This window comes from Macrobrachium nipponense, chromosome 44 (genome assembly GCF_015104395.2).
Source record: "Macrobrachium nipponense isolate FS-2020 chromosome 44, ASM1510439v2, whole genome shotgun sequence".
Taxonomy (NCBI): domain Eukaryota; kingdom Metazoa; phylum Arthropoda; class Malacostraca; order Decapoda; family Palaemonidae; genus Macrobrachium; species Macrobrachium nipponense.
In genome coordinates, this window is record NC_087221.1 from 33,869,242 (window position 1) to 33,882,787 (window position 13,546).

The 13,546-nt window shown below is 40.5% G+C and overlaps 1 protein-coding gene across 1 annotated transcript; it reads right to left on the reverse strand.

The window, feature by feature from the left end:
- Positions 1-141: 141 nt before the first annotated feature.
- Positions 142-12,137, reverse strand: LOC135204165 (ribonuclease kappa-like). Its single transcript, XM_064234208.1, is given in 4 exon segments — positions 142-237; positions 8,643-8,702; positions 8,704-8,766; positions 11,944-12,137. Coding segments are annotated over 4 exon segments (288 nt in total). The 5' UTR covers positions 12,013-12,137.
- Positions 12,138-13,546: the final 1,409 nt, after the last annotated feature.

A 13,546-nucleotide genomic window follows, 5' to 3' on the forward strand; every position in this document is an offset into this window, starting at 1 on the left:
ATAAACCTGAAATTCCAACATTTGCCACATTTCAGGGATTCTGACTACTACTGGCAAATATAATTTAAAGAGACAAAAATAAATAGCATTAACCAACGAGTCCAGTCCCTATTAAGACCTATTAAGGCATCATTGAAAAATTTACGCTTTCTTGCTATTAAGATACCGACTGCCATTCCTGATGACTAGCAAAGTGACACCATACAATCCAGCAGCAATCCCACAATTTGTTGCAATCTGTGGAAGACAGGAAATTAGTTATATCTGGAACACCAGCTGGTTTCAAAATACTGTTTTTTACATACCTGGTTAAAAAATTTATTATAAAAGAAAATTAAAAGAAGGCAATGACTGCCTTGAATAAAAAATTTTCTATTACAAAATTATACAAAAATTACTAGTTACAAAATGGCATACTGCATTTGCCTTGAATTATTTTCCATAAATGTAAGAGAACGATACGAACCACCTAAATAAACACTATTTTACGTGCAAACATCTGGCATTACTGACATTAAGAAATTTTAAAAACCAGTAAAATTTCAAAGGAAATTCAGTATAGAATGAAGGCACTGCCCTTTTGGAATAATTTAAATTACTCTATAGTTCAATATGAAAAGTTATTGAATTCTTCTTATTGAAGTGAATTAAAATTCATTAGTTTAACTGATAATGTATAATTAGGGAAAGAATGAGTAACTATTAAGAAGATCCTGGTAAATAATTACTGTAAACACTCAAATGAATAACTAACTACTGAAAACACTGTCAAGATACTAACTTACCATCTCATCCAGTTAGAGTTAAGCCATAAATAAAACAGTGTACATATTAGTAAATATAATGTACATATTGTAAAGTTGAATATCGAGTATATAAAATTACCTCCATATATATCACATTACATAACACACTTTAAGCAAATGGAGTCCAAGAACTGTTGCTTGAATAAGCAAAATGATATTGTTATGTTACAATAAAGTTTCATACATACTTACCTGGCAGATATATACATAGCTAAGACTTCCGTCGTCCCCGACAGAAATTCAAATTTCGCGCCACTCGCTACAGGTAGGTCAGGTGATCTACCGGCCTGCCCTGGGTGGCAGGACTAGGAACCATCCCCGTTTTCTATCATATTTTCTCTCTTCCACCTGTCTGCCTCCTTGCGGGAGGCTGGGTGGGCCTTTAATTGTATATATCTGCCAGGTAAGTATGTATGAAACTTTAATATCATTTTTCATACAATCAACTTACCTGTCATATATACATAGCTGATGGCACCCTTCGTGGAGGGTAAGAGACAGCTTCTATATGGAATAGACAGGTAAACAACATATGTTGTAGGTATAAATAAAAACCTTGATTCCTACCTGATAGGTGGTAGACTTCGTGGGTGTTTGCCAGTAGTCTGCATCACCTCAAGAAACTTTAGCGAGATATATGATCTATGGCAAGAGTTCTTGTGGGTCTGCCGATGGGGTCTTACCCACTTACTCGGCAGAGCCTAAAAGGACTTTGTCAATGGGTGCTGATCCACTTATATGACAATACACCTTATGAAGGAGCACACAACCAATCCCGACCACCTGATCCTAACCATATGTTAGAACTACAGATTGTTTAAGAGTTATCCCCCGCCGAACTCGTCACAACAATCGTAACTCAAAACACTACGCACACATACATAATTTTCAAAAAAAAATTATACTCAACTAATTGGATATGACAAGAATTCTCTTACTGAACAACATAGACGGCCGCCCGTGCTAGCCTAAGTCCTCTATTGTTCGAAGAGACTCGACCATATCCAAAAAGAAGAAAAGTATATACATTTTAAGGATTGGTGTCGGCTCCCGTACCCAGAATCGTATCCGGCCGATACGAAAGACCTAGAGAAAAACACTTCTCATATGTCACAAACGCACGTCTTTCAAGTAATGAGATGCAAATACTGAGTTGCATCTCCAAAATGTCGTATCTATTATGTTTTTTAACGACATATTCTTATGAAACGAGGAGAGACGTCGTTATAGCTCTCACTTCATGAGCTTTTACTCTCAACAGTTGTAACTGTTCGTCAGGACAGGCCTTATGAGTGTCTGTAATGACGTTTCTTACAACGAATGCCAGCGCATTCTTGGACATCAGTCTTGTGGGGTCTTTTACCGCGCACCAAAGACCTTGTCTAGAGCCTCCCATTTGATGCTTTCTCTGAAGGTAGAAACTTCAGAGCTCTAACAGGGCAGAGAGACCTCTCTGTTTCTCTGCCTACGAGACTCGACATGCCTTTGACTTCGAATGACTTAGGCCAGGAATTCGTAGGATTCTCGTTTTCCCGCTAAAAACAGGGTCGTTAAACTTAAACGAGCAAATATCCGCTGAGTCTTCCTTGAATCCTAACTTCATCCTGCAAGAGCATGCAATTCACTAATTTCTCTTTGCCGTAGCTAAAGATAATAGGAATAGGCATTTTCGGGTAATGTCTCTAAACGATGCCCGATGAGGAGGTTCGAATCTTTCCGATGACAGATACTTTAGAACTACGTCTAGGTTCCAGTTCGGAGGTACTGGTTCCTTAGACTTTGAAGTCTCAAAAGACCTTATGAGATCGTGGAGATCTTCATTATCTGCCCGATCTAATCCTCTGTTCCTGAATACAGCCGAGAGCATACTTCTATCCCTTTATTGTGGATACGGCTAGATGAGATTTTTTCTCTCAGGAATAGCAGGAAATCCGCAAATTTCCGCATAGAGGTAGTGGAGGAGGACAAATTCTTGGATCTACACCTCCTTCTAAATACCTCCCACTTCGATTGGTATACTTTCGTAGTGGAGGTTCTGCGTGCTCTCGCGATCGCGCTTGCTACTTCGCGAGAAAAGCCTCTCGCTCTGACAAGTCTTTCGATAGTCGAAAGGCAGTCAGAGCGAGAGCGGAGAGGTTTGATGGTACCTCTTGAAGTGCGGTTGTATGAGAAGATCCGTCCTTCCTGGTAGGGATCTTGGAAAGTCTATGATCCACTCTACCACCTCCGTGAACCATTCCTGGGCCGGCCAAAAGGGGGCTATTAACGTCATCCTCGTCTCCTTTGACGCCACAAACTTTTTCATTACTAACCCCAGGATTTTGAATGGGGGAAAAGCATAAACGTCTACTCGAGACCAATTAGCAGGAAGGCATCTACCATAAGTGCTCTTGGATCTTCCACGACCGAGCAAAACACTGGGACCTTTTTTGAAACATTGAATGTTGCGAAGAACTCCACATGAGGAGTTCCCCACAGAGACCAGAGATCGAGACACACTTCCTCGTGTAGAGTCCATTCTGTATGAAGGACCTGGTTCCTCCTGCTGAGCCTGTCCGCCCTCACATTCCTTACTCCCTGTACGAACCTTGTCATCAGGGAGATGTTCCTGTGAGACGTCTCAGTAATAGGTCTCTCGTAAGCTCGTAAAGGAACGAGGAGTGCGTCCCTCCCTGTTTCCGAATGTAGGCAAGTGCGGTGGTGTTGGGCGTCAACTCGTCTCCGTACTCCTCAAGAAGAAGGGTAGTCAACACCTTCTAGTTAGACAGACCTTCTCTTCCACTATATTCGTCATCGAGAGTTTCCTCTAACTCGGGATCTAAAAGCGTCTCCGCTCTCCTTTCCGAACATTCTTCTTCTTGCGGAGACAACTTGGAAGGCGTCATAAGCTTCGGCTTCTCTAGAATTTTTTAGAAGACTCTTCATGCTTACATGACGCTTCTCGTTTGCCAAGCGTCATGGATGGACGTCTTTTGCTGATGTCTCGATGACGCTTCGCGCTTGGAGACGCTCCGCTCTCCAAAGGCGTCCTACTTGGCGTCATAATGGTTGGACGGAGCGTCATGTCTATGCTCCGTTTTCCAATGACGCTTCGCGTCTAAAAGACGTCTTACGTCTCTCTGGCGTTACGAAGCTCTCGTAAGCACCTGTTCTCGCTCTCGCACTAGACGCTTCTGTAAGACGTTTAGCCGTTTCCCCCGTCTGTATGACGCTTGTCGTTGAACAGGTAAGAGAGGAGAGACTTCTTAATTGGTAAGCGTCACGTCCTTCCGACGTTGCGCTAAAACTCCCACTCGAGATGACAGTTGCTCTTGAACTGCTATAATGATTTTTCTTGACGCTTCTCCCACGTCCAGTGCATGACGTCTTTCGTCATCACTCGGTGGGGAAGAAGGAAAAGATACTTCCGCGTACACTTCAGGTGACGCTGACGCCCCCTTCGCTTTCTTGCTAAAAGACGGAGAGTCATCTGAGAAACGCTCTGGACTAGAATCCATGTCAGGCGTCATATGACGCTCCAGCGGTCTCGACAAGTTCGATTCCTTCCACCCTCGTTTAGGTGAGGGAGAGGGAGAGGACGAGAAACCCTCGCGAAGGACGCTTTTTCTATAGTGCCCTTGAGCCGCCTGCAACGAAGCAGAGCTAGCTGAAGGGACGTCTGACCGTTGGGGATTCCCCACAACCTCCTTAAGGCTTTCGACTTTCCTTCTCCTCTGAGCTCGTGAGCTTGGAAGAGGTCTAGGCCTGGGAGCGTCGCAGGTGCCTGGCACCTACTGGTGCTTGTGGAGGAGAAATTTTTCATTTTCCCTTTTTAAAGGGACGAAAGGCGGACCTACCTCTCTTCTCTGGAGCCTTCCTTCTTGCGGGAGGTCTGGAGATCGGACCACCTCGAAAGGGCTGCATAGAAGTGCTGGGTTCTTTCTTGTCAGAAACTAAAGCAGGTTTCTTCTTCCTAGCCGACTGCGTCAGAAGATCCTGCGTCGCCTTCTCAGTTAAAGAGTGAGCCACGTCCTTCACTATCTGAGAAGGGAACAAATAGTCAGACAGAGGTGCATACAGTAGAGCTGCCCTCTGAGCATGCGAGACTGCCTTTGTTAAGAAGGCGCCAATACACCGTCCACCTTTTCTTTAAAAGACCTGCTCCAAATAATGAAGAGACTTCAAAAGATCCATCCTGTACCGCGGTTTGTCGATGCAAGACAAAATGCATAAAACAGGGCTTCAGTTCGATTCCCTCTGAATCATGAGCTTTCTTGGACATCACCCCAAGGGAACCAATCCAAGAAGTTGAAGACTTCCAATACATGGAAGAGTCCCTTGAGGAGATGATCCAGTTCTGAAATACTCCATGTAATTCGAGCAGAATTGAGACTTGGACGCCTTGAAGCGTCAACTAACGTCGAAAAATCTGCCTCTGTTGTAGAAGGGAGAGAGCGATACCCATATTCTCCCCCGTCTTGTACCATATGCCTCTTTTCCCAGCTAACCTTGCTGGAGGCATGCAAAATACTGTCCTGACTAAGTCTTTCTCGACTTCATCCAGGAGTCTAAGGCGTGTAAAGCCCGGCCCGTTCATCGAGATGATGGGCTTCATCTTCAGAAAAGACGAGGGCTTCTTCGCCTTCGCACTAGAAAAGAGCGAGCGTGGAGAAGGAGGAGCCAGCCGGAGTCAACTCGTCTCCGTATTCCTCAAGAAGCAGGGGTAGTCAACACCTTATAGTTGGACAAGCCTCTCTTCCATGATCGTCATCATCCGAGTTTTCCTCCAACTCGGGATATATCTGAGTTTCCGTTCTCCTTTCTGAACTTTCCTCTTCTGGAGGAGAACAAACTCCTGATAGGAGAGGGGCTAAGGGAATGACACTCTTTCCTTTTCCCCGTTTTGAATAGACTTGGAAGGCGTCACAACCTGCGGCTTCTCTTGCACTGTAGAAGACGTCTTGTATGGACGCTTCCCGTCTCCGAGCGTCATGTATGACGTCTCTTGTTGACGTCTTGATGACGTTTCGCGTATGGAAGACGCTCCGCTCTCTAAGGGCGTCCTACTCGGCGTCACAATCTTGGATGGAGCGTCACGTCTCAGATTCGCTTGAAATGACGCTTCACTTCTAAAAGACGTCTTTCGTTTTTCTTGTCTTACAACACTCTCTCTTCGAGCAGTGAGAGAGGACGAGACTTCTAATTGGAAGCGTCACGTCCTTCCGACGGGCGCTAAAACTCCCACAAGAGATGACAGTTTGTTCCTGAACCGCCATAATTATCTTTCTTGACGCTTCTCCCACGTCTAGTGCATGACGCCTCTCGTCATCACTCGGGGAAGAAGCATGATGGGGTAACTTCCTCATAAGCGTCAGGTGACGCTGACGCCACCTTCGCCTTCTTAATAGCAGACGGGGCGTCATCCGAGAAGCGCTCTGGGCTCGAATCAATGTCTTGCTTCATATGACGCTTCAGCGGTCTCGATAAGTTCGACTCCTTCCACCCTCGTTTAGGTGAGGGAGAGGGAGTTTTAGGACAGAGACACTCGCGAAGGAACGCTTTTCCTATAGCGACCCCTTGAGCTGGCTGCCATGAAGCAGAGCTAGTCTGAAGGGACGTCTGATTTTTTCGTTGGGGATTCCCCACACCGACCTCCTTAAGGCTTTCGACTTCCTTCTCCTCCTGGGCATGGGAGCTTGGAAGAGGTCTAGGCTGGGAGCGCCGCAGGGACGATCAAACGCCCCCTCCACAACACTGATAGGACTCACTTCACTAAAATGTTCACTATCACTAGCTTACCTTTCGAGTCAGCCATCTTGGACTTCATGTCTCTAATAGTCGCTTTCAGATTGGCGATTTCCGATGCCGAATCCGAAAAGACACTCTGAGAATGAGATCTATAGGGAGAATCTACAGTAGTAGGGTTGTAGAATTATCCGTGAAAGGCTCAATAGGCCTTGAACTCACACCTTTTAGTCGTCTAACTCTATCCCTCTCTAACTTCTTCAAATAAGCAAAGTCAAAGTCTTCCACTCTTCTGCATTCAAACCCTCGCATTCCTTACAAGTGTTAATAGCAGAAACACTGAACCCCCCTACATTTACGGCATACAGTGAGAGGATCAACCGAAGCTTTCGGTATCCTCACCCTGCAGCCTACATTCACACACATTCTCACACTCACATTAGAATCAGACATACTGAGAAAAATCCAAAAGAGTTATTCCAAACACAGTCCACAGTAGCGAATGCCAAAACACGATCCAAATACGTCACCAAAAGCCGAAACGTTGATCAAATGTTGAAAAATGAATCTAAGTCAGGAGGTAATAACAACAATGTTGATACCACCGGCGACAGAGAAAATATGATAGAAAACGGGGATGGTTCCTAGTCCTGCCACCAGGGCAGGCCGGTAGATCACCTGACCTACCTGTAGCGAGTGGCGCGAAATTTGAATTTCTGTCGGGGACGACGGAGTCGTTAGCTATGGTATATATCTGAACAGGTAAGTTGATTGTATGAAAATTAATATTTATGCAAATCAGTAACTATAAAAATAATTTTAAACCAGCCCTACAAATCAGCCAGTGGCAATGCATACCATTGTCCTTTTCATGGCATGATTTAATAAGGTAAGCCATTACTTGTGCTGGATCATGTGATATAAAGAAGCCCAAGCAATGGTATTACCAGTAGGATGTGGACTATGCCAGATCATCATCACTGTACAGAATTTTCAAGACACCTAAACATTTTTTCCATAAGCTCATCCTACAGAAAAGAACTATTTGTGATCTAATGATATTCAAAAGTTTAATTTATTTTTTCTTTTCTAATAACTGATCTCTTCTTTCAGTATTTCCTATTATCTTCTGTTACTCCTTTCAAATGAACTCCATATTCTTTGGAAGCTTGAATTTCAAGTCAATGGTCCGTGGGGTTGTTCTATATGAACAGGGTTCATCCTCCGAATGATGATAATTAAGAATTCACTTTTAGATTTGGCATTGCGTATTAATTTTTTTACAAGTACCCTATGACCTATCTAACAAACTTAATCACCTAATTTTCATTGGCTTGAGACCATCTGTGGAGTGGTCATTAATCATAATGCATTTTATAACTACAGGTTGGGATTTTGGCAAAGACAGGGAAAACCAATCGGTACGTATTGTCTGATATGTACAGAAAAAGGAGTAAATATTGTACTATGCTTCCAGAGTATGGCAAGTAAAATAAATTCTATTCAGTTGCATAATAATGGAGTGTTTCTCGTTATTTCTGATATGCAGGAATTAGTATATTAATTTGTTACTGATTTATTATTGTGTATTACATTAAATGCATTGCATGGTTTTAACTGATGTTACTTAATGTGTATGTATACATAGTATATCTGTATTTCCATTCCTTTTTATCTTTCATTTCTTTTTATTTTCTTCCCAAATGGGTATTCTATTCTGAGGAATTGTAATATGAAAGTTTATGGCCTTTTGGCTTGTTTCTTTTAAATATACACATAAACTCAATATGAATAATAACCTCAAGAATGTACGTAAGTATATTATGAATAATAATAATTGTGCATCAGGTTACTACTCAAAGTGAAGTTCAAGCAAATTTTACTGCAGTACCTGACTGCATTTGATGTAAGGAAATTTAGAAAATAATAAAAATGCTTGATAAACCTTTTAGAATGCAACGATCATTCTTAATTATATCAAGAATGTTGAGGAGACATGAAAGGAGGTAACTTAGAATTCACTGGAGAAGTGTCTTGAAGAAAATAACTGGCCAAGCCAATTTCAATTGTTAAAAATTTGGTTTCATCCATGTCTTTATCTACAGCTCTTACCTGATAATAAGATTTATCCATAGCCTCTAGGAATGATTTGGGGTCATGTTCTGCTTCTTCCAGGAATGGACAAGTCTTCAATGAATGCTGGTGATCTAATACCAAAGAACAAGGCCATAAATCCCTGAAAAAATGAAAAAAAAAAAAAAAAACTTGAAATATTAGTCACAAAATAGATAATCAAATAAAACATTATTATAATTTCCTTCCATTTATTGTTTCCAACTCTTGTGATAATTTTACAGCCTTGTAACAAGAATCATGTATGAATTTTATGACATACTGGATAAGCAACATCCAAAATTTAAGGAATTTCACTGTCACCACTAGTTATGCTATTAGATCACAGATCAGAGTTGTGTTCTAAGCTACAGCGTCCTTATGACAAATTGAAGACATTACAAGAAGTTATGAAGCCCCTCATTACGTTATTCTTATCATGAAATGGCATTGGAGACAGGCATCTTGAAGCTCTTATCTAGCAAAGACTGTGAAAAAAGTAGGGGTCCAATATCAAAGGAAGTAACAGATGTGCCTCATTAAAGGTTAAGATAGCAGAAATCACGTAAAAAATGGAGCAGCCAATACAGAAGCAGTTAATGTATTAGTGACGTCCACAAAATATACTGTGTGTGGGATATGGTGGCCTGCTAGATATTACATGATTAGCTGAAAAGACGGAAGAGACTTCAGAGTAGTGGCCAGTATACAATAACACATCAGACAACAAATATTGAGGCCACCTAGTGAGACAATCATAGGAAAAAGTGGATATAAAGCAATATAAATCTGTAATTACTATGAAGGTAATATAATTCAGGACATATAACAAGACATCTTATGCCTCATGAGCATGTATAGCAATATGAAATTACTTCACTAAATCTTTGAACTAATTGCAAGGTAGAGGCTGAACTTAATTTAATCAAACTATTAAACAAGAGGGAATACAGAGACTGGTATTAGTCTGAAGGCAATGACCTAGATGAAACAATAGAATCTCAACTCTACAGGCACTACGATGTTCTCTGACTTCCCAAATTTTCTTAATACCTGATACGTATAGGCCAATTCAGCTTAACACCTCTTGCCTTTACTAAGTACTGCTAATGATGAGCATATGTGGATAAACTGCTTCTCCACCTGGAGGCAATCCTTTTCATTGATAAATTACTGGGAATAATGCAAGAGGAACAACTAACAGGACTAGAAAAAAGAACAAAAGTGTGCCCTCTAAGAAAACTCATAACAAAAAGTAAGGAAAATGCTAACTATACTATGCAATACCAAAGAGGGGAGGCAAGAATCCACCCTCTGACTTTCTCAGTGTGGGTGCCCTAGGTTAGGTTAAGGTAAGGAAGGTTTTGATGTATCCTAAGATTTCAACTGATTAGAAGATAGACATAAACCATATATTTTTCTGGCAACTTATCCTGTGATTTACGTATGTTACATGTTACACCATTCTCACTAGTGCAATCTACTTGTTTTTGGTTTTTCCATAAAAAGAAAACAATAGTTACCCACTGGATACCACAGTAACTTTTATATATAAGGTGCTGGGGAAGCAAAATACAAGTGGTTTGCACCAATAATAATGGTTAACAATGCATAAAATACTAGACAACCAATAAAAAATTATATTATATATTCATATAATATGGTATGAAATTACAAACACAGTATAATACAAAACTGTGCATAAAATACTAGACAACCAATCAAAAATTATATTATATATTCATAAAATATGGTATGAAATTGACAAACACAGTATAATACAAAACTGTGGTTTGCTTCAATTATAATGGTAAAAAATGCATCAAACAGAAAATAGTCAGCCTGAACATTAAACAGGTGTGTTTGGCAAAGACTTAATTTTTCCTACCACTACTGTATTCAGGATGCACTTTAAACAACCAACAATTATATACAAGGCTTTTGGTACTCCAGCTTCCATTGAGTACCCATAACTGACCCCTAATTCTAGATTTCAAGGTTATAACTAGGCTAGGCTAATAGGTAGGTAATATATCATGAAGTTAAATGACACACAACGATGTGCATACTGAGGGCTAATGTGTCTATGCATAAGCCTACTGGTTGAGACCACAACTCAAAAGATTTTTCCAAGTTTCAAATGGTCCCTGTTCCACGAAAGTATATCAACATAAAGATATATAGGTTTTTATCCTCATACTAGTAACTAGGTTATCTTTTGCTCTTGTTAAAATGTTTTACAAAGGAGGAGGCACTATAGGGTAAAAAACCGCACGGTACAGGGGTGGACCATGTACGATCAATGTGTACAACCCCAAAAAAGTACATTATAACGCGTCCTGACATGGTGAGAAACTGAGCTAAAGACCTCTACTCCGGTGTCAGGACGCGTTATAATGTACTTTTCTTGGGGTTGTACACATTGATCGTACATGCTGTACCATGCGGTTTTTTACCCTAGGTACTCACAGTAAAAAATGGGGTAATTCTAAGCCCTCATTCCACGGTAAAGTAGACTATGGCAGTTGACATTTTCCTACGTTATTTTACTTACTGAACAAGAATTTAAAGTAATATTTATTCGGACGACTGTAATTAACCCCCAGGGGCCAGTACTAAACACGGCGTAATACATTGGACGCCCCAATCCCTAGTGGATGTCGTATCCGCGGTTATGTTTCTTGCAGGGTAATTCTACAGAAGCAGTCTGCACGGACTGCAAGGAACGTAACCGCGGATACGACATCCACTAGGGATTGGGGCGTTCAATGTATTTCGCCGTGTTTAGTACTGGCCCCTGGGGGTTAATTACAGTCGTCCGAATAAATATTACTTTAAATTCTTGTTCAGTAGGTAAAATAACATGGAAAACGTCAACTGCCATAGTCTACTTTACCGCGGAATGAGGGCTTAGAATTACCAAAAATGGAAGGGGTACAAAATTTAAGCACATTTCACTGTGAATCAGCTTATCGATAAGTTTAAGGGGGAGCAGAGCCCCTGGCCAGATAAAAACCCACCACCCTACATTAGGTTACATCCCTGTACCTTAGTGACTTAGGTAAGTTGTTGGTCAGGTTTGAGTGCAAGGTCCAGAAAAGTGGGGTTTGCACTGATAAAAATGGCCAAAATGTCTAAAACACATTACAACCTGTCATAAAAATATACGGTTCCTGAATTATTACATTACCTTAGACGTAAAGTAACACAGTAGACTAAGAATATTACGAAGGTACCTAGTTGCTGAACTAAGCTACAGTACGAGTAACTTATAATTTAATAACTAGTCTTGGCTACTTACCAACTGGACAATGGCCCAGACACTTAAAATAGTACAGCATAACGAACACTTTGGTCCACAAAACTTCATTCTGAAAGTAGAGATACTAGACACTAGTTTCAAGACTTTCCCCGAATCTATACTTCCACAGCAATCAGCTGAGCGAACATATCCCGTGACCACTGTTTTGTTTTGGTTGTGATCAGGACAAAATCTACAGTCGCTGAAGAATTACCCCTAAAATTGAGAACAAACACAGCCTGTTTTCATACATTACATCATAATTAATACCTTATATCGAAAAATAAGAAGTACAAAGGTCAACAGTCATACACAAATAAGATATTCATTTTAAAAGTAGTTTTGCTACATAAGCATTTCATACACAGATGTCACCTGACAGTTCTTCTTCATTTTTTCTGTAGGTCGTCTGGTACCAAAGGTGCCCCAAGGCATATCTCGAATGAGTGACGCACGAAATGGAAAGCGTGAAAGCAATTGACATTTTCTTTATTCAGAAAGCAGCACCTAACCACTCTTAAAACTGAGCAGGGACTCCCCAGACAGGTGGAAATAAACATATACCTAAGGAGACTAGATAACCGCACAGGAATCAAGCTGCGAGAAAAAATAAAAATAAGCAAGACTTACTCGTCTACGTAAAAGCAACACGATCAACCAAAGGTTTATCTTCAAAACAGAACAAAACATTATATTAATTTCTTATAGTGACTATTCATTAGGATAAAGTGCCTTCAATATTTGTGCTTGCATATAAGTTTAAAATGACACCTTTTGAAGGTGTTTTGTAATTTTGCTTGGCACAAGTTTTTAAGTTAAAACTAATTCTAATAAGAGAGATCGTCCACGGTAATGACTTAATAGCACATAATGTGTGTGTTAATGTGTTTAAAATTAATTTTCTATCTGATTTTATCAGTAATGAAGCATGTTAACAAATACTCACCCATGTATTTCTACTTCATCTCAACAGATAAAGTCGCCATTTTTGCACACAATCCCGTGGAATGTATGTAATTTGTACCAGCAATTTTTCCAATCCATCAGTCCTGCAAAGGTCTTTATTCTCCTTTTACTTAGCAAATTTTCAAAAATATACTTCATTTTCAGTGCTTAGTAGCATGCTGCCTTTCCAGGGGCAAGTTTTGTACGTCATAATTCCAGTCGTCATTGATACTATGCGAACATCCCTATTTCGAAAGTCAGACCGCTCAGTTCTCCATATTATTCATAACTACAATGTTAATATGTTTGCCTTCCGTTTCCTGAACCCTTTAATCACTCTTCTGTTTTAAAAGAAGACTCATCTGTCAGCGATATTGACAAAATTCTCTTTATCTATTCATTCTTTTTCACACAGACGGAGAGATTTAGATCTTTTTTTTATCTGCATTGGTTTCCTAAGCTTAAACAAAAAGAGGCTTTCTTTCATACGCTTGCATCTAAACCAAACGACCATGTTTGAATCCGCGAGATTTGAACAAATACGTTGCAATTCTGGTAACGATACGTATCTAAACCATTCATTTATGCGTTCAATAGTTTGTTTCCTTGTACACTCTTCTCGTATTCCACATTCTCTGCTAAATCTCAAATCACTGAC